The sequence below is a fragment of the Triticum urartu genome, chromosome 3A (assembly GCF_056163025.1).
Source record: "Triticum urartu cultivar PI428250 chromosome 3A, HENAU_Tu73, whole genome shotgun sequence".
Classification (NCBI taxonomy): Eukaryota; Viridiplantae; Streptophyta; class Magnoliopsida; order Poales; family Poaceae; genus Triticum; species Triticum urartu.
In genome coordinates, this window is record NC_141875.1 from 549,670,731 (window position 1) to 549,690,311 (window position 19,581).

General features: G+C 45.4%; 3 protein-coding genes across 7 annotated transcripts; all 3 read left to right on the forward strand.

Moving 5' to 3' along the window:
- The first annotated feature begins 4,255 nt into the window (after positions 1-4,255).
- On the forward strand, positions 4,256-5,045 carry LOC125529031 (uncharacterized). Its single transcript, XM_048693440.2, has 2 exons — positions 4,256-4,450; positions 4,602-5,045. The coding sequence occupies exons 1-2, from the start codon at positions 4,342-4,344 to the stop codon at positions 4,805-4,807; spliced, it is 315 nt and encodes a 104-aa protein (XP_048549397.1). The 5' UTR covers positions 4,256-4,341; the 3' UTR covers positions 4,808-5,045.
- Positions 5,046-9,661: 4,616 nt separating this feature from the next.
- Positions 9,662-15,622, forward strand: LOC147980474 (G-type lectin S-receptor-like serine/threonine-protein kinase B120). Of its 3 annotated transcripts, XM_087547690.1 has the most exons (10): positions 9,662-9,868; positions 9,947-10,085; positions 10,192-10,589; positions 10,681-11,990; positions 12,104-12,202; positions 12,298-12,476; positions 14,268-14,478; positions 14,569-14,806; positions 14,899-15,049; positions 15,141-15,622. In XM_087547690.1, exons 4-10 carry the CDS (start codon positions 10,700-10,702, stop codon positions 15,438-15,440), a joined length of 2,469 nt encoding a protein of 822 aa, XP_087403816.1. In that variant the 5' UTR covers positions 9,662-9,868; positions 9,947-10,085; positions 10,192-10,589; positions 10,681-10,699; the 3' UTR covers positions 15,441-15,622. The 3 variants fall into 3 exon arrangements, with proteins under 3 accessions (XP_087403816.1, XP_087403817.1, XP_087403818.1); XM_087547691.1 differs by lacking the exon at positions 9,947-10,085; XM_087547692.1 differs by lacking the exons at positions 9,662-9,868; positions 9,947-10,085; positions 10,192-10,589 and having other exon boundaries at positions 10,678-11,990.
- Positions 15,623-16,099: 477 nt separating this feature from the next.
- On the forward strand, positions 16,100-16,995 carry LOC147980475 (secreted LysM effector LysM2-like). 3 transcript variants are annotated; one of them, XM_087516893.1, is made up of 2 exons: positions 16,100-16,638; positions 16,723-16,995. In XM_087516893.1, the coding sequence occupies exons 1-2, from the start codon at positions 16,506-16,508 to the stop codon at positions 16,905-16,907; spliced, it is 318 nt and encodes a 105-aa protein (XP_087373019.1). In that variant the 5' UTR covers positions 16,100-16,505; the 3' UTR covers positions 16,908-16,995. The 3 variants fall into 3 exon arrangements, with proteins under 3 accessions (XP_087373019.1, XP_087373020.1, XP_087373018.1); XM_087516894.1 differs by having other exon boundaries at positions 16,100-16,584; positions 16,711-16,995; XM_087516892.1 differs by having other exon boundaries at positions 16,397-16,620; positions 16,714-16,995.
- Positions 16,996-19,581: the final 2,586 nt, after the last annotated feature.

The following is a 19,581-nucleotide window of genomic DNA, read 5'->3' on the forward strand; positions in this document are numbered from 1 at the left end:
TCAGATCGTGAAGACGTACGACTACATCAACCGTGTTGTGCTAACGCTTCCGCTTTCGGTCTACGAGGGTACGTGGACAACACTCTCCCCTCTCGTTGTTGTGCATCACCATGATCTTGTGTATGCGTAGGAATTTTTTTAAATTACTACGTTCCCCTACACTCTGAACCACTCTGAATCCGCCAGCAAGCTCCATAATCAACATGGTTTCTGTTTTATCAGAAACACTCATCCCCTGCTTTGGTTGGAGCTCTGCAGCATCTCCATCAGATTCAGACTCTCCTGCGAATGAGCTTGAAAGAATGCTTCCCAGCGCACTCTCCTTTCCATGAATCTCGAGGTCCTTGCCGCCAGTGCCCACGCGATCACCTCCGACGGCTGGGTGGCCTGATTCGGCGCAATCGGAGGAAGCTCCCCCTCCTCCGCATGCATCAGGATGTGAGTCACAATCTTCTGGGTTGATTCTACGCCTCTCCTGGGCAGCCTCAACTCTCTCCGCAGCTTGCTGGTGAGATCCACAATCAACAACTCTTTTGTCGCCCTTTCCGGTGTTGCTTCTCGCACATTCATGACCAGAGTGGTAGGCAGAGTAAGCTTGGGTTTCTTCTTCCATGCCCTCTGCAAGCTCCAGTCCGCAATTCACCTCCTGAAATTCTGTTATCGCCGCATCCAACCAAAATTGCTTTGCCCACTCATGACACTTGGGTCCAATTTTGCCACTGTTGCAGGATGCCCCAACTCTCAATCCATGGCCGGGGCAGGGGAGAGGTATGGCCAGGGGTCGACCTCTTCCAAATCTGAAGGCGGCGCCGACGGCATCTTCCCCTCGATGCATTCCCATCTCGCTCGCCTCTGTGGATCTGTGCTCCTCGCCTCTGCCCGCGCCCAATTGACGAAGTCCTTCGGGGAGGCGGTCGGGAGTGGCATCCTCCTCTTCTCGTCCCGACTGCCCTCGAAATAGATCCTCCGCGCTAGGTTGAGGAGCTCGTAATCTGCGCTGGCACCACAGTTCTCGATTCCCCATGATGCCCACACCTTCATCTCCGGATCTGGCTCCGCCTCCGCTTTTTGCTACAGCGCTCTCCACTCCTTCATGCACAGGAGATAGGAGGATGCGGCGTCGCGGATCCGCGTGGCTCGCTCCGTCCACCTCCGCATCCTCGTCGCCTGCAGCGTCTCCGGTGACACCGACCCAATCGGGCGCAGCCTCTCCGGAAAGGCCTGGTACACAAAGGGGGAAGGCATGTACGGGATTGTCGAGCCCGGGCGAGGAGGCGAGCATGTAGATCTGTCGACTCTCGGCATGGGGGCGGGGTGTAGGGTAGGGGGCTCGCCGTCGCGGGGAAGTCGGCGGCGAGGTGGGGTGGGTGGGGTGGAGTCGCGGTCGCCAGAGCGAAGGGTCGACTGCAACAAAGTAGTGCTTCCCCCAAAACGCCTATAATTTTATTCATACGCATAACAATAGGTACACTGATTTTGATCTAAAAAATCCAAGAAAATATAAAATAACTCCTGTGATAAAGAATTACAATGAATCTCTTGAAAACACATTCTTCACCGTATCAATCTTTGCTACTAGAACAAATACTCCAGAGACTTCGATAAAGAGGCTGCAATTGGACTGGAGCAACAATGTTGTCACTTTTCATCCACACAAACATTATCAATAATGGTTTTTGAAAGCGCATTGAGTCGCCCATCTAGAAAGATGAGAAGCCTTGATCGATAAATGTTCTTGGACCGATGATGATCCTGTAGAGATGCAGATCATCAGATCACAATATCTCCACCATGGTGTTGATGAATGATTTCAACTCTATAAAGAATCAAACCAACAAAAAAAGTTTGACAGACCTGATTCTGTGAGGATAGAAAAAAATCTCTAACCTCATGGAACACAAAAAAAGAGTAAATTTATTTTCATGACAAACGATGATCACTAGGTGTTACAAACGATGATCCTTAGGTGTTGACGAAGAACACGAAACTTTCGATGATGAAGAATGGATGACACGCACAAATCGAAAAAGAAAAAGAAAAGTCCGTTTGGTTCTGGCAAAAAAAACTCGACCTAGAGCAGATCGATCTGGCGATATGGACCACCACGGACCATGTTAGCCCTTTATAGAAGGGTTGTGCCGTTCCGGCCCAAAGGCCTCGGCTCAAGGGTCGACACGTGTTAAAAAGGGCCAAATAGCCATAAAAAGGCCCTAAAATGCCAAAAAGCTCTAAAAAGTTTAGAATTTCAGGTCCGTATAAGCTTGTGGACCTGACTTTGAGGCCCGGCCAGTTTGGTGGCGGGGCGAAGGCTGACACAACTCTTTTATTTGTGTGTTGTGCCGGTCCCGAGAGCAACTAGTTAATGAGCGTTTTTTGAGCAGCCTCATAACGATCAACGCCATTTGGCATGCTTTCAGTCGTCTGCCACGTGTCGTGCTCTGGGCGCTTCTTTCGGATTTTGTTTATTTTTTATTTTTCCGCACACGGTTTCGGTTTTTTTCGACGTTTTGGTTTTCCACCTGTCTTCCTTAGCTTTTGGGTCAAAATATATATTTTTTCATGAAAAACGTGTTTTTTCCGTTCATGAGAGTCATGATTGTACTTTCGTGAGTCACGGCCGTACCTTTCGGAAACGAAAAAAAACACGTTTTCTTTTTTTTTTCTTCATCGAGAGGCACGGTCGTGCTTTCGCGGGAGTCATGGCCGAGCCTTTCGGAAACGAAAAAAATGCATTTTTTCTTTTTTTCGCGAGAGGCACTGTTTTGCTTCCGCGAGAGACACGGTTATGATTTCGCGAGAGGCACGGCCGTGCCTTTCGGAAACGAAAAAAACACGTTTTCTATCTTCTTTTTTTCCGCGAGAGGCATGATTTTGCTTCCGCGAGAGGCACGGGCGTTCGGAAAGGGAAAAATCCGTGCTCCCGGTTCTGTTTTTTTTCGTAAAAAAAAGTTCGTCAAAATCTATCAACATGGGATCTAGTTTTGAAGCTCGACGCGAGGAATCCAACGGTGAAAAACAGTTCGAGATTTGGACAACGCATGGTTTAAGAGATAAAACGTTTTCAATAAACGGATCTACGAAAAAGGGGAAAACTCGCAGGTTGCGACAAGTGGCGTGCTGCATGCACGCCACTTGTCGCAACCTAGGAAGGTAGGAGTGATCTTTGCAATGAGTACTCCTCGATTAATGATTTAGTTTGTCTAATTTACATGTAAATGTTTTATAAGGATGTCACATCTAAACTACCATAAATAACGCAATAACAAGGAAAAAAAGAATTAAGAAAAAAACCCACAAATATAGTGAACATCAGATTAGATATGACGTATAGACAGACTCTGCTTAGTGATTTCGGTCCCATACTGAACCAAATATCCGTGAATGCGGGCCGGCCTTCAAAGCACAACCCTGCAGCGAATACGGATCGACAAATGCTCACCTCATGGAAGGGCTGCGAGAGGACCCAGCAACATGAAGATTACTTTGTTGGACCGGGCGTAGCTCTTCATCTTGTTCCAACATGAAGTTTCCTTGTTTTCGATGCATACCATTCGCTACCAAATGAAAATATTTTTTGTGTTGTCTCCCTCAAGCAGGTTTTGTCACTGGCTATTTGATACGATTTTGTTCCTTTTCATGTCGGAGACGAGCTAAGCGCTTATGCTATCATGCCATCATGCACAAGGCGTTCATCCGACAAAACCGCGGCCTCTGATGTTCTTTTGTCATCGATTAGTTGTCAATAATTTTCAACAGTTCTTGTTTTTCTTCATCTGGTAAGCGCTCATCTACATCATGGTTAAGGGTTAAGGTCTACATCGTCGTCATGTGACAAGACCGTGACATCTGATTTGTTTTCCGTGTGATTGTCTTAGACGGCGTATCCTGGCTTGCCATTTTGCCACTGGGAAGTCCCATGTTCCTCCTGGACACAGCATTGGGGCACCATGTCAGAGGGACCTTCCTCGTGAGGCAGTCTAACTCAAATTTGTGAAGTGTTTACCGGCCATACCCTGTCTCCGGCGTCCGGCCCCGCCGCGTTTGCTCGCCGGCTTTGACCTCGGAGTCGTTCCACAAACAAGTTACGCCCACAACACAGCCAGCTTTGGTGTTATCCTGAACATAGGTGCTATCACCCTTACGTTGCGGGCAGTCTCCAAGGTCTTGGCCTGCAGGTCGTCACCTCTTGACTTTCGAGTTTTCATGGGTTTGACACGCTATAAAAAGGCTAGAGGGCTAACCTTCTCATCACCGCACCACCACCAAAGCAGAACCCTAACAAGCAACTCTCCACTAATCCGCCTATCATTCCTTCCTTCGCGCCGATTGACAACCTCTGCAATGGCGAAGAACCACGGAGCTGCCGCTCTCGTGATCGCGTCCCTTCTCGTCGCGGTCACCCTCGCCGACGCCAGGGTCGCCGTGCAGGTGCGCCGCGACCTGAACGAAGGTACGTGTCGATGGACTCCACCCAATCCATGGTATGGTAGCGTATGTGTTCCACGAACCAGTGATAACTGTACCTTACTACTGCAACTACATCTTTATCTGTACTCTGACTACTGGAACGAACGTGCGTGCGTGCGATCGAGCTGCCGCAGGTCACGTGGTGCCGGCGAGCGACGCGAAGGCGGCGCCGGCGCTGACGTGCAGCAAGGTGCAGGGGCTGAAGGCGGGCGAGACCTGCTTCTCCGTCGCGCTGCTCGGAGGCCTGACCCTGGAGTCGTTCCTCGTCTTCAACCCCAACATCGACTGCGCCAAGACCTTCGTCGGCCAGTGGGTCTGCCTCCGCGCCTCCACTGCTTGACCAGTCGCTGCACGCACCCGTGCATCGATCACCGGTAGCGTTATGAATCCAGGGGGTGTGCTCTCCTCCTTGTACCTTCCCTTGCAAAGTGTGCTTGCTGCTTGCTGCTTTTTTGTTTCTTTGAGAGATGCTGCTTGGTGTTATCTGGTGTGAACTCTGAAGTAGCTCGCCGGTGTGTGTTTGTTGTACCAACGAGCTGGTCGTGCCTGATTATCAGTGTGTTTCCTTTCCTTCCTTCCCTCAATTCGTCCGTGTGCTGTGGTAATGTGAGAATGGTCTCCAAATTACTCCCTTTGTGAAAAAAAATATAAAAACGTTTAGATCATTAAGATAGAGTACCAAATTACCATCGTTGCACCTAAGTTTGATCGCAACAGATTTTTTATTTTCTTAGAATCGATCGCAACAGATAAGGAGGACCCGAGCACCTCTCCATAGCCTTCGCCGGTCGAGGCGTAGGATTGAGCCGGGGAGCCTGGACGACTCTCTGATGAAAGCACGACCTCGGACGAGCTGCTAATTTTGCCCTATCTTTCACGATACAACAACCGTGACTAAATTTCATTGATAAAAGTTTCCAATTACGCAAGATATACACAACCTAAGACTGTGATAACAACAACTGACTAGCAATACCTCGGCAAACAAGGCACCTCTCGTCGGTATAGACGTCACCAGCACGCAATCAGTCGTCACCGACAGACCTCAAGCCAAAAGCTAGCAAACTCTCGATCACGAGAATCCTCTCGCCAAAGTGTAATTTTCTTGATAGAAAATCTCTACTCCTAATGAAGCAGTTGATAGTCTCGCTTCCAGGTTTTTTTTCGTCCCACCACTTTCGTCCGGTTTTTTTCGTAGGTTAACCATCGTAGATTTTTTTCGTCGCCTCCCCCACTTCATCGGTTTATTTTCACGTCACCCTCTCACACAACGAAAAAAACTGAACGGATCAGAACTTTCCGTACTGACGCAAATTATTTAGTAATGTCTTTATGTAAAAGAATCAATCACAATCAATCTCTAAAGATCAAATCTAAATTAATTAATCTTCATAATGTTTGTTTCCTTCCGAATCACGTCCATAACTTTCCTTCCTTGTTTGGGCAGAAATTGTTTGGTAGCAGAGATTAGGAAGCTTCCTATGAGTGTAGTAATAGGAAGTATTTTTTTTCTTGATGATTCGTTTCCATACTGACGCAAATTATTTAGTAATGTCTTTATGTAAAAGAATCAATCACAATCAATCTCTAAAGATCAAATCTAAATTAATTAATCTTCATAACGTTTGTTTCCTTCCGAATCACGTCCATAACTTTTCTTCCTTGTTTGGGCAGAAACTGTTTGGTAGCAGAGATTAGGAAGCTTCCTATAAGTGTAGTAATAGGAAGTATTCTTTTTCTTGATGATTCGTTTTCATGCATGATGATAGTAAATTAGGCCAACATTCACCACTATTTATCAACGTCATCAATCGTATCCATTCCTACCAGTTTTAAGGAAATCTGCTCGCTATGTCTTTTTTAAGGGGATCCGCTCGCTAAGTCGTCGTCGCACGTTATTTTCACAAGCAATTCCCCTAAAAAAGGCGTGGGTATTGGTAGTTGAACGCCTGCTAGGTTTTCCGCCTGTCCCATCCTCGCGCTGTGCCGCGCCACCCGCCGAATTTCCAGCCGCCCGAGCCCGTTAACTTCGCCAGCCATCGGGTCGACTGCCCCCGCCCCAAACCCCCATCCCCGAGCACTAGCTATCGCCGCGTTGCCGCCCCAAGCTCCACGCCACCGGGAACGAATCAAGCGCCGTCCCGACACCGCCGTCGCCGGCCCAGCACCTCCAGCCTTGCATGGACAGCTTCAATGTGCAGTCTCCCTTGCTGCCTCACCTTCTGCCAGCGCATGCAGCGGCGGGGTTGGACGCGTGCGTGCTTGCTAGCTTGCTCTCCATGCGTACGTACTTGCTCTGCGTGCGTTGCACCGGCCAATGCGCATGATGCGTGTGTGCCTGCTTTTCTGTATGTGTATGCCAGCATGATGCGTGTGTGCGTTGCTGTGTGTGTATGATATAGATGGCCCGAGTGTGTGCGTTGCTGTGTGTGTATGATATAGATGGCCATGCTCTCTGCTGATCTATGTGTTGGTGCTCCTGCTATATGTTCATGCCATACAAATGAAATTTCTGTTAATCCTCTGACATGTTGAGTTGGTTCTCTCTGTCTTCTGAGGGGGTGAATGCAAAGCAGTCTATTAAGCCAGACACTATTGCTGAGCTAAATTGACAAAAAAATATTGGTAGCCATAGTTGTAGTTTAAGTAGTAGCGAGTTGTCTGATATGTATAAAGAGCCCGTTGCAACTGAGCCCGTTGCTAAATTGACAAAAAAGGTCGCCAGTGTCACTTGATATGTATGAGAATATTAAATGTATTATTAACATGATTAATATTAAACTCTTAAAGTTAATGTGGCCCCGTTGCAACGCACGGGCGTTCTTCTAGTCTCACAATAATAAATAAGATGAACGCCCAGAGGACCGCTTCATAATCTACCCAAACTCTAAAGAAACTAACCTAAAAAAAACTATAAAGTCTGGACGGCCAAAACTATATATAGCTAGATACAAACCGACTCTGATGAGTTCAGCCTAAACAAGGCACGCAGGCCGTATTACGTGCATGATTTACCTACCCTTGCTTGACTTGTGACGCAGCCGATTTCCTTGCTGTAATTGTTATGATCTTCTATTTTTGTTTTCTTTTTCCAAACGTACACAGCTGACTGATTGATATCTGCATGTACACGCAGACTCCTTCCTTTCCTATTTTCTAGGACATGCAGATCGGTGGTTTGTATATCCCGTGAAACACAGCTAACAAATCTGGCGCGTGTTGTAGTCTCTTTCCTTTTAATTCTCCATGTTCTCCACGTCCTGTTAGTTCTCCAAACGCATGCACGGTATTGTTTTCCAAATCGGTTAGTAAACAAACAATTTCTTTCTGGCTTTGTGCCTGCATGCACTTATATGGACCCATCTAATCTAGCAGCTCTCTCATGATTAACATTAACTCCTTTGTGTATTATAGGCAGAAAGTCTGGACCACACAATATACGCAAGTGCCCATCTTTTTCTTTGCTAAGATGTGCCATCTCTTCTGTAATTTTATGGTCCTTGTCTTGGTTAACTAACTTTCTGGCATCCGCCTCCTCGACCTGCACCGTAGTCGTCTCATCTATTATGTCCTCCGTTTGCACCCCTTTGTCGACGACCGCCGTAGTCGCTTGCAACCCCTTGTCATTGACCAGTGTATTTACCATGACTTGTGTATCGCGCATGTTTGTGATATGGTATGCCGCATCACTCTCAAGAGGAGCGGCGGTGGAAGAGAGTGGAGCAGAGGAGGGGTCTGTGGAAGAGAGTATGCAAATACGTTTTGTTTAAATCTTACAAATGCTCACCACACCTTCCGAAAATCTTAATGTTGTTTAAAAATCAACTGTGTTTAAAAACATTTAACATGTATTTGAAAAATATTTGAAACAAGTATTTGAAAAAATATACATCATTTATTTGAAAAAAATTCAACATGTACCAATTAATTTTCCATATGTATATAAAAAACTGTACAATCTCTAAAAGGTAGACATGTCTTTAAAACCCCCCGAAAAACTCATGAAGAAATGTAAAAAAACCAGGAAACCAAGGAAACCGATGAAAAGACGCCAAAAAGGGAAAAATACCCCTCCACCCAAAAGAAACCCAATGAATGAATGCAGAAAACCGATAAAAATGAAAGAAAACCTAAGAAATGGACCGAAAGAAATGAACATAAAATCAAAGATGTACATCCATTACTGGGCCAGCCCAATGGCAGCACACTGTAGGAGCTGTAGGCGAGCCAGGCGAAGCGAACACACCAAATCTGTTTTGATACTAGCAAAGATTCAAAATCACTAATTAAGGAGTATCCGTTGCAAAGGTTACTCCCATCTTTCTCTGGTGGTGACAAGCGGATTTGTCATAACCCGGGAATTTGTGCCTTTTTTCTTCCGTAGATTTGTTTTTTTAAAACGTTTTATCTCTGCAACTGTGCATTGGGTTCCTTTTTTTTTCAATTTTCCTTTCTTCCCTCCTTTTTTTGGAATTTTTACATCCAAATCTATCAGCATAGGATCTAGCTTAAAAGATTTCGATGTGAGAAACGCAATAGTGAAAATGATTGGACACATGGTTCAAGAGATAAAGCGTTTTATCAAACGAATAAACAGAAAAAATCACAAAACTCCGAGGTTACGACAAATATTACACATGTAGTGAACCACTTGTCACCAAAAAAGAAGTTAGGAGTGACCTTTTCAAGGGCATGCTTTCCTTAACTAGTGATTTCAGAATACCCTTATGTGTATGGTGTGATTTTTTTTGAGAGAAATGCAGCCGTGCTAACATCATCCATCCCGCGGGCCGTAGTATTTATTGGGATGAATGAAAAGTGTATGGATGAATCCGGGTACATATGAATGCACTTTAGAAAACACATTTTGCAATGTCAAAAAATTCTGAAAAAGGATGCGTGCGGACATCTCCATATTCTATGTGTGTGCAGAAAGTTTCACAGAAAAATAACTTTTTTTTTACCCTATGCAAAAAGACAAAATTTTATGCCGTGAAACACTATTTAGAAGCAGTAAAAATTGTCTTTTTTACTGAGACAAAACAAAAATACCTTTTTATACAAAACTTTGTGCCGTGGGCCAACGTGTATATATAAATTTTTTTAGAATTTTTAAACATTACAAAACGCGTAACGGATGAACGGGTTTCATACGAACCAACCGCTGCAGAAGCCCATAGCCTAACTCCGCTAAATAAAATCCAGGCTCGAGTCCCTCCCTTCACCGTCGTCGCCCGCCGCCACCGATTCCGCCATGGGCCATGAGGCAATGGGTGCTCGCCGGCGGCGGCGGCGGCGAGGCGATTTCCGATGCACTGCGCTTTATTGCCGTCATTTTACCTGGACGCCAAGCTCACTCACCCAACCCCGAAGCTTCGTCTTGGTCTACAGTTCGAGTCTGGTGCGCCATCTTGTACAATTAAATTCGCGGTTAGAGATTTTTGGAGATTTCCATAGTTTTGTCTGATGTGGCTGGTAGGCAAGATGGTGTCGATGGAAGAGAAGTGAGCCAGGATACGGCACCCCTCCCCTCCCCTCCCCCCTTCAGTTCTCCACCCACTTTCTTTTGCAAGCGCTGGAAGCCCTGTAGATTAGTACATCATTTAGCAATTAGCATGGTAACTACTACCAACAATTTCTTGTGATGCATACTACCATCGGATCCATCGCGCACAGTTCAACTATGGTAGTAAATTAATTAAGATTGTCATCTTTGTTGCACAGGCGCAGCTGGTTCATTCTTCTAGTACAAATATGTTCAGCTTGTTTTATACTGTATTGTGCAAGTCAACCAGTCAGTCTCCGGTCAAAACTCACTACCTCAGGTGGAACCGTGGAAAGCATGCCCCCCTAATTATTTGTGGTCAGTGTGTGTCGTATGATTATTCTTCTACAGACATAAGAGAGAGTCACATCCCAGCATTGACTGCAGCCATCTTCCATGCTTTACTGGCAATTGGAAAAATGCTTTCATGGAATCTTCAAAGCTGGCAACTCCGGATGTTCATGGTCTGTGGAGATATCTGCTGGAGAAAAAGCTCATACCATCCTGCAGCGATTACACCAAGTATTCTGCTTACCATGCTCTCCCGTTGATTCGTTATCGCGACAAACTCACAGAGGTATGGAGATCCGAGATATTCTTATGTTATGTCCTCCTTTAGTGTAACTCTTTCTCTCCCTCTTAACTGTTTTGGCTTGCAATTTTCCCAGTTTATGCTTGGAGAAAGCCATGTTGGTGGAAATAAGCTACTTGAAGAAGTGCACAGTTGTTGTTCTGCTGATTCCATCTGTGTTAGCAATAAGATGTTTCTCGGCTACCACGCCAAGAGACACCATCGCGTTCAATGAATCCATTTCTGATGGGCAGAGCCTTGTTTCTAGTGACAAGAAATTTGTGCTTGGATTCTTTAGCCCTGGAGCTTCAAGCCACCGATATATTGGTATATGGTATAACAGTACTCCAAATGGAACAGTTGTATGGGTTGCTAACAGGAATGATCCAGTATATGATAAGTCCGGTGTACTTAAGTTTGATGATGTCGGTAATCTGATAGTCCAAAATGGCACAGGCAGCTCGTCTATAGTTGCTTTTGGTTCTGGGGTGGGAGTGAGGGACAGGGAGGCTGCAATACTGTATACTGGCAACTTGGTGCTAAGGAGCATGGCCAACCATTCAAATATCATATGGGATAGCTTTGCCTATCCTACTGATACATGGCTCCCTGGAATGAATATTACACTTAGAAATTTGCTGAAATCATGGAAGAGCTATGATGATCCAGCAACGGGAGATTACACTTTTGGTTTTGGACCGAGCATAATTAATATATCAGCATCACAATTCATTATTAACTGGAAACGGAATTCATTTTGGACAAGTGCATCTTGGAATGGTGACACGAATTCTCTCATTCCAGAACTGAAATCTATGAGTATCATCCCTGTTTCATTTCAGTGTGACAACCTTACATGCATGTACACTCCCAACCCTGCTGGCATAATGACTAAGATTGTTTTGGATCAAAGTGGTTCACTGAACATAACACAGTTCGATCCGGAAACCAAATTGTGGACATTGTTATGGAGACATCCAGATAGTTGTGATGTGTCTAATTTATGTGGAGTTAATGGTGTATGCAACAACAGTATGTCCGTATCAGCATCAGAATCCATTTGTCGGTGTCCAGAAGGATTTACAGCACAAGACCAATCAAATTCTAGGAAAGGGTGCACCAGACAAACCCCACTGCAGTGTAATGGTGATAGGTTTATTGATATGCTTAATATGACAGTTCCTGGCAACAGACAGAAGCTGTCAGTTGTGGGAAAAAGTGGCAACAGACAGAAGCTGTCAGTTATGGAAAAAAGTGAATGTGAATTTGCCTGTATGAAAAGTTGCTCTTGTACGGCATATGCTCATTCGCTCTCCGATGGTTGCAGCTTATGGCATGGCAATCTAACAAACTTGCAGGATGGAGTTGAAACTCTTCATCTTCGTATAGCTGCATCAGAATTACATGGTAAAGGACTAGTGCCACTGGGGAGACAGTATCTGAAGATAGGGTTAATTGCAAGAAAACAGAAACATTATTGATAGTATTATTGTGTCAAGTGACAAGCTCTGTTTTTGCAGGTCACAAAATGCTTTGGATAGCATATATACTTCCGCCAGTTGCATTCCTTGTCTTTTGTCTCATCTCTTTTATTTGGATTAGGAGAAGGAAAAATAAAGGTAACCATTCTGAGTTGGAAAAAACAATTCATAGTTAAAGAACATGACATGTCTTAGTCTGATAAACACATGACAAGTCCCCTTTTGTGAATCAGGGAAAAGAAAACAGCCTGATCACCCCCTCGTCATGACTTCAGATGTGATGAAGCTATGGGAGAGCGAAGACACAGGCTCTCACTTTATGATGCTTTCCTTTTCACAGATAGAAAATGCCACAGACAACTTCTCAACTGAAAACAAGCTTGGAGAGGGAGGGTTTGGCCCTGTGTACAAGGTTAATTGTGTTCTTTAGTTTTGTTCGCTAATATGTTTGCTAGAATTTCAAGACGAATGGGTGCTAATTATAATAATTTATTCTTAAGCATGTAGTCAGCATGTATAACTTTGTGTTTAGCCAAGTAATGATAGTGACGTTCTTATCTTATGATTGTAACAAATAAAAAACAAACTAATTGAAAGGGGAAAATGGAGCATATCTTTGTCCAGTGGTCCTGTAAGATGTTCATAGTTGCAACATCCTCCACCTGTTAGTCATGTGTGGCAAATATGTTGTGCTCTTAGATCAAGCAGTTAGGCAAATTCAATATACATCAAACCGCGACTCAGGCGGCGCCCAAAAACCTAGCCGGCGGGGGCACGCTCTCCCTCCTCCCCTCCCACCGTCGCCGCCGGGCTAAGCCCGGGGGCCGACGGCGGTAGCGGAGGATTTCCTCTCACCTGCATCTCAGGGGTGGTGCGGGGCTCCTAGGCGTGAGGTGGCGTGGCCGATCCGGTTTTTGCGGCGCCACGGAGATGGCTGCGGCAGCTAGCGGCGGTGGCCGGCCCGGTCTCGGGCGGCGGGCGGCCAAGTCACGGACGGCGGCGTGGGCGGCGGGCGCGGCGGGCGCAGCAGCCGGCCCTTTTGGACGGCGGTGGTTGCTCCTGTCGGCGGCTGTGGCCGGCTTGGCTGCGGTGGCGTGCAATCTGCATTCGGATCGGCGGCGGCAGCGTGGAGGGACTGGTGGTCTCGGCGGCAGCACCTCCGGTCAGATCTGGTCTGGCCGGTGCAGCCGGCGGTGGTGGTCATCTCTTCTGCCGGAGGTGGTCGGCTTGAGGCTGGGTGTTCGGATCTCGGGATCCGTCATCTAGTTCCGACTGCGAGTCGGGGAGACATAGTTGCCAGTGAAAACCGAGCCGATGGCAGGCGATGGCGGCATTCTGCGCCGTTACCTTGATGAAGGCATCGTCGTGTAACTACTGTCAACCCACTCGTGCTGCTCCGGGGGAAACCCTAGGATCTGGTCTTCTAGATCGGACGATGGCAGCATTGCGGTGTCGTTTCTCTCTTGGGAGCATCGTTCGTGGAGCAGCGCTCGAAGACAGAGGCAGGCGGTGGGGCGGCTTCGTCTTGCACGGAGCTTCGATGGAGATGTCAAGTCATGTCTAGCCGATAGGTGCTATGGTTTGTCATGCCTATTCGGCAGGTGCTACGCACGACAGATCTTCCAGAGACTTCAAGCTGTGTCAGCCGGTGGTACTTGGCGGCATGGTGTTGAGGTGTACCGGTGGCGACCGCGATGTGCTCATCAGTTCGCCCACAGGGAGGTGGTGCCGTTGGGCACCGTGGTGGCGTCGATGGGTGGCCGGACTGGCAAGGATAATGCGGATCTCTTTTCTGAAGATGGGTCGGCGGGAAAATGATGATGGCGCCTTGTTAACCGTATGTGTGATGTATGCTTTAGATTTGCTGCACCGGATGTATGTTCCGATACATTATGTGGATGGATCGGCGACAACACCGGTTTGAGATATGGGGAGTGAGAGCACTCCACATTATCGAGTTTGTAGGTGTGAGTGGTGGCTTTGGGTGGCTTGATGTAATTTCTTGTCAGACCTTGTTGAATAATTAATAAAGAAGGCTGCATGCATCGATTGATGCAGAGGCCGGGGGTTTTAACCTCCTTTTCAGAAAATAAAGAAATCAACTCAATATGATGGATAGTGGTATTTGGGAGGTGAATCTATTTATTTCTAAGATATGAGTGTACTAATGTCTGACTGTTGAAAATCTGACACAATGCTCCAGGGCAACTTACCAAATGGACAAGATGTTGCTGTTAAGAGACTTGCAGCGAATTCAGGTCAAGGACTACCAGAGTTTAAGAATGAAATCTTGTTAATAGCCAAGCTTCAACACAGCAATTTAGTGGGACTCCTAGGTTGCTGCATTGACGGAGAAGAAATGTTACTAATCTATGAGTATATGCCAAACAAAAGCTTGGATTTCTTCCTATTTGGTATTTTCATTTTTATATAAATATCCCTACTTCACATACCTATATTTTTCTTCCATGCCTTCTTGAACTGATCAAGTCTTATTTTGCAAGACCAATCGAGAAGAGCTTTTTTAGTCTGGGCAATGCGTCTTAACATAATTGAAGGGATCGCACAAGGTCTTATTTATCTCCACAAGCATTCTCGGCTAAGAATTATTCACAGGGACCTGAAACCAAGCAACATTCTGCTGGACACTGATATGAACCCTAAGATCTCAGATTTTGGAATGGCAAGAATATTTGATCCTAAAGGAGGACTAGCTAACACGAAAAGAGTCGTTGGAACATAGTAAGCACTTCTATTGGTATTTTACATGTAAAGTGGAAGAACCACTATACTGAGAAATGAACATCGAATTTACTAGATTATTGTTCTTTCAGTGGCTACATGGCCCCCGAATATGCCATGGCAGGTATTTTCTCTGTCAAGTCCGATGTATTTAGCTACGGGGTACTGCTTCTGGAGATCGTCAGTGGGCTAAGAAATGCCGCAGCTCATGGACATGGAAACTCCCTAAACCTCCTTGGTCACGTGGGTCAAAGTTCTAACAAGCTCGAACTGTTCTATAATTGTTGTACCTGATTTTTTATTCTAATTTGATGTCTGCAACTGAACTCTGCAGGCATGGGAGCTGTGGAAAGAAGGCAGATGGCGCGAACTCATTGATAAATCGTTGCACGGTGCATGTCCTGAGAATATGGTGCTACGATGCATTCACGTCGGCCTGTTGTGCGTTCAGGAGAATGCTGCTGATCGGCCCTCCATGGCCGAAGTCATTTCCATGATTACTAGCGAAAATGCCACCTTGCCGGCCCCAAAACAACCTGGTTTTGTATCCATGTTGCTTCCAACTGAAGCTGATGTCCCTGAAGGAAGCTGCTCTCTGAATGATTTGTCAATTACTGGCCTGGATGGCAGGTAGTACTATCCATTAGTAAGGAGTGTTACGGTTGTTTCTGAATATATGTTCAGACATGAGAGTATCATGTTATCCCATCATATTAAACGGACAGCACTTTTGAAGTGATCCCAGGAATTTCTGAAGTGCTCGATCTCAAAGATATTAATTGTCATTATTATAGTAAGGCGGTATTTTCAGGGGGAGCTGTCATTGGTATATTTTGACATATTCAGTTCTAGTTTAACAAAACTGCTCTGTAATCTGCACCCAGAAACCACCTTGACGTTACTGGTACTAATATCTGGCTGAGTTCTTGGATAAAACATAAATCAAATTCCATTTCTTTTTGTCGCTTTATTACAAGTATGTTTGGATCGTCACAACTCACAGGTACTCAAGTTCCTGCCACTTTCTGCAGGAACTACTTGGGAATTTTCCGTACACGCTGCGTTCTCGTGTGATTGTATTTTTCTTCTTTTTCTATTAGGATCACATGGTTCTCCTGCATGGTATGAAAAAAAATTGATCGCGGATACAAGATCTAGAGTGACTGATACACTGGATACTGAACTGCACTGACCGGACAGATCGAGACTGATAGACAACAATCCCATTCCTCCACTGTTATCTCTTTTTTTTTCTGCGATCAATTCGTTCTTGTTTCTCCACTATCACTGCGCTACCACCAACATGGAGCAAGACAGTTTTTCAAGTGAGCAACGTGAGGGTAAAATATTAGGCCCGGTCAAAATCAAACGGCGGTCGAAGAATATTACAGTACAAAGCAGTTCCATAGGAATCACAGACGGGATTACCCCGGGCCCGGCCTGTAAATGTTAGGAACGACATGTCCATGCCGTTCTCAGCATAAGCAGTATCGCCCGTACATTGGACGCCGTCTCCAAGGCCATGACCGGAACCATGGCGTCACACTCTCCATCCTATCGACCTTCAAGTGTCGAGCTCGTCGTTACGCTATAAAAAGGGCGAGGGCTAAGCTTCTCTTCACAACCAAAGCAGAGACTAACAAAGCACCTATCAGCTTACCCTCATCTTTCCTTCGCGTCGGCGGCATCTGCATCTGCAATGGCCAACCACGGAGCCGCCGCTCTCCTGATCGCGTCCCTGCTCGTGGCGGCGGTCGCCCTCGCCGACGCCAGGGTCACCGCAATGCAGCTGCAGCGCGGCAGCCTTAACGGAGGTACGTCAACCGATCAACATCGTCCATGATCTGCCCAAATGTGCTGGATTGTAACCCTTTGGACGTGTGCCTGACTGTCTGTGCGTTTCGCAGTTTATGCACTGACGAAGGCGGTGCCGGCGCTGACGTGCAACAAGGTGAGCGCGGTGCAACAGGGCGAGACTTGCTCCTCACTAGCGGAGGACGCCGGGCTGACCCAGGAGGACTTCCTGGGCTTCAACCCCAACATCAACTGCGTCAGGATCTTCGTCGGCCAGTGGGTCTGCCTCGACGCGTCCTCTGCGTAACACGCCGTTGGATGCACGTGCGCAGCATCGTTAGTTGCCGCTACTACTTATGAATAAAGGAGGCTAAGTCGCTCTGACGCTCTTCAGTGTGCCTCCGCCATTATTCGAGTTGAATTTGGTATTTGTACTTCCCTCGCAAAAGGATCGAGGTTGTAGTCCGTCACTCTGTCTTTGTGCCAGCTTTGGCTTCAAAATTGGTTCAGTTGGTTTAAGCTTGATTACACCAGTGCGTTTACCTCGTGTCTCTCTTTACTTGGTTGTTCCTGATTTTTATTTTTTGAGTAACGGCCCGCCGCACTTAAGAGATCAGGGATTACATCATATGTTACATTCAGCACTCTAGTGGAAAGACAGTGTCTAGCTAACAGATGGGTTGTTTCATTCGCTTCTCTTCCACAGTGCTTCACTTCAAATCCATGGAAGAATGAGAGATTTTTTTTTTTTAGAAAAGGAGAATGTACTTCGGCCAAAGTAATACATCAGTAAGCCTGAAGCCACCATCTTGACAACACCTGTCGCTACTCCTATCCCCTTGATGCAGGGGTGTCAAATGTCCGAGTCTAATATCAAACAGACATCGCACCAAAACCTAACATCCTTGCAATCAGTGACCAACTGAACCCATCTCTCTCAAGACAGGGCCACAGCTTGAACAATCACGTTTACCATTCCAATCATCTGCCACATTCTTGCAGTCAGTGACCAACTGAACCCGTGTCCATCCTTTTTCCTTTGCCAACAGCATGTCATCTCTGCATCCTAGAGCCTCACATACATATGGATCAGTGCTTCCAATGTATGTTGAGAATCTTCCTACAAGGAAGTTCCCCTCGTGATCCCTGACGACCACAACAGTTCTTGATCTTCCACCCTCAAAATCCAATGATGTATCCGAGTTGATCTCAATAGCTCCCAGTGGTCTTGTCCACACAGCCTTCTGAATCTGAGTCTCTTGCTGCTTAACTGGAATATCCAATGCTCTAATATGTCCCTGGATTATCTCCATAGACCCAATAGGCTAATATTGAATTTCTCCATGCATGTACTTGTTTCGGTTGCTCCAAACTGCCCACATTACAGAAACAATGACAGCGGCCTCCTCTTTACTTACATAATCTGAATCCAGAAGGTCCTTTGCCTATGTGAGTGGATGCAACTTTAGAAGTTTGACTCCAAAGAACCTATATGCTTCTGCCCAGAACAACTTAGCCTGATTGCATGTTACCAATGAGTGGAACAGCGTCTCCTCACCACCGCCACACATGCCACAAGACAACGCTAGCATTATTACCAATATGTCTCCGAACCAGCTTGGCCTTTGCCGGAAGGTACTCCTTAAGTACCCTCCACCAGAACATCCTTATTTTAGGTTGCACATTCAGTTTCCATAACTTCTTTCAAGTGTCCTGGTCGCCAGACGAACTGCTTGGTACACCCTGGTCGTTGCAATGCCTTTCTTTTAGCACCCTGTAAGTAGACCGAGTAAATGGCACTGGTCACCCAGACAAACTCCGCCGAGCAGCTGAAGCTTTTGGAGATTTCGTGAGAGTCTATGTTAGCTACGTTTTCGCGATGGATGCTTTGTTTGGATGTAATATTGCCGCCGGGTTGAACCTTTGCAGCGTTTTGGACGATGGTCGTGGACCGAACGTTTTAAGTTTCATCTGTCTTAAGTTGTATCCCGTTGAACCTGATGCCTGAGGGCTTTATTAATTTAAAGCCGGACGCTTCTAGCGTCTTCGTTCAAAAAAAAAAGGCACTGGTGGTCCGAGAACTTGCGCTGCGGGTGCACTTAAGTCACGGTACTTGTAAACTGGAAAAACCCGTCATACAACTTGCATTACGGGTGTAGATAGGTCACATATGCCATCTGAACCGGCCAGCTGTCCTATTTTCGAGAAAAACCTGTCATAGAACTTGCGTTGCGGGTGCAGATAAGTCACATTTCAAATTTTTTGTTCCTGAACATTTTTTTAAAGTCACGAATCACAAATATTTTTTAATTTATCGTCCAAGATTTTTTTTAAAGTCGTGAATCACAAACATTTTTTTAAATGTTCACCACTTAAAACAAATGTTCGCAAATCACAAATATTTTTCAAATTTATCATTCGCGGACATTTTTTAAAGTCGTTAACAAATATTTTTTTAAAGTCACGAATCATAAATATTTTTAATAAATATTTTTTAATTTATCGTCCGCGAAATTTTTTTAAAGTCATGAATCACAATTTTTTTAATTCACAACTTTTAAAAAATGTTCACGAATCAAAATATTTTTCAAATTTATCGTTCTCGGCCTTTTTTTAATGCCGTGAATAAATACTTTTCAAATTAATCATTCACGAACATTTTTAAATTTATCATTCAAAAACATTTTCAAATTTTTCGTTCCTGGACATTTTTTTAAAGTCACTAATCACAAATATTTTTAATTTATCGTTCGCGAACATTTTTTAAAGTCGCGGATCACGAATATATTTTTTTAAACGTTCGCGAACATTTTTTAAAGTCGTGAACAAATAGTTTTCAAATTTATCGTTCACGAACATTTTTTTAAAGTCACGAATCACATATATTTTTAAAGTCGTGAACAAATTTATCGCGCTTGACCGTTAGAAGGAGAAAACCGGACAGCTGACCCGTTCAGATGACCTGTGTGACCTATTTGCAC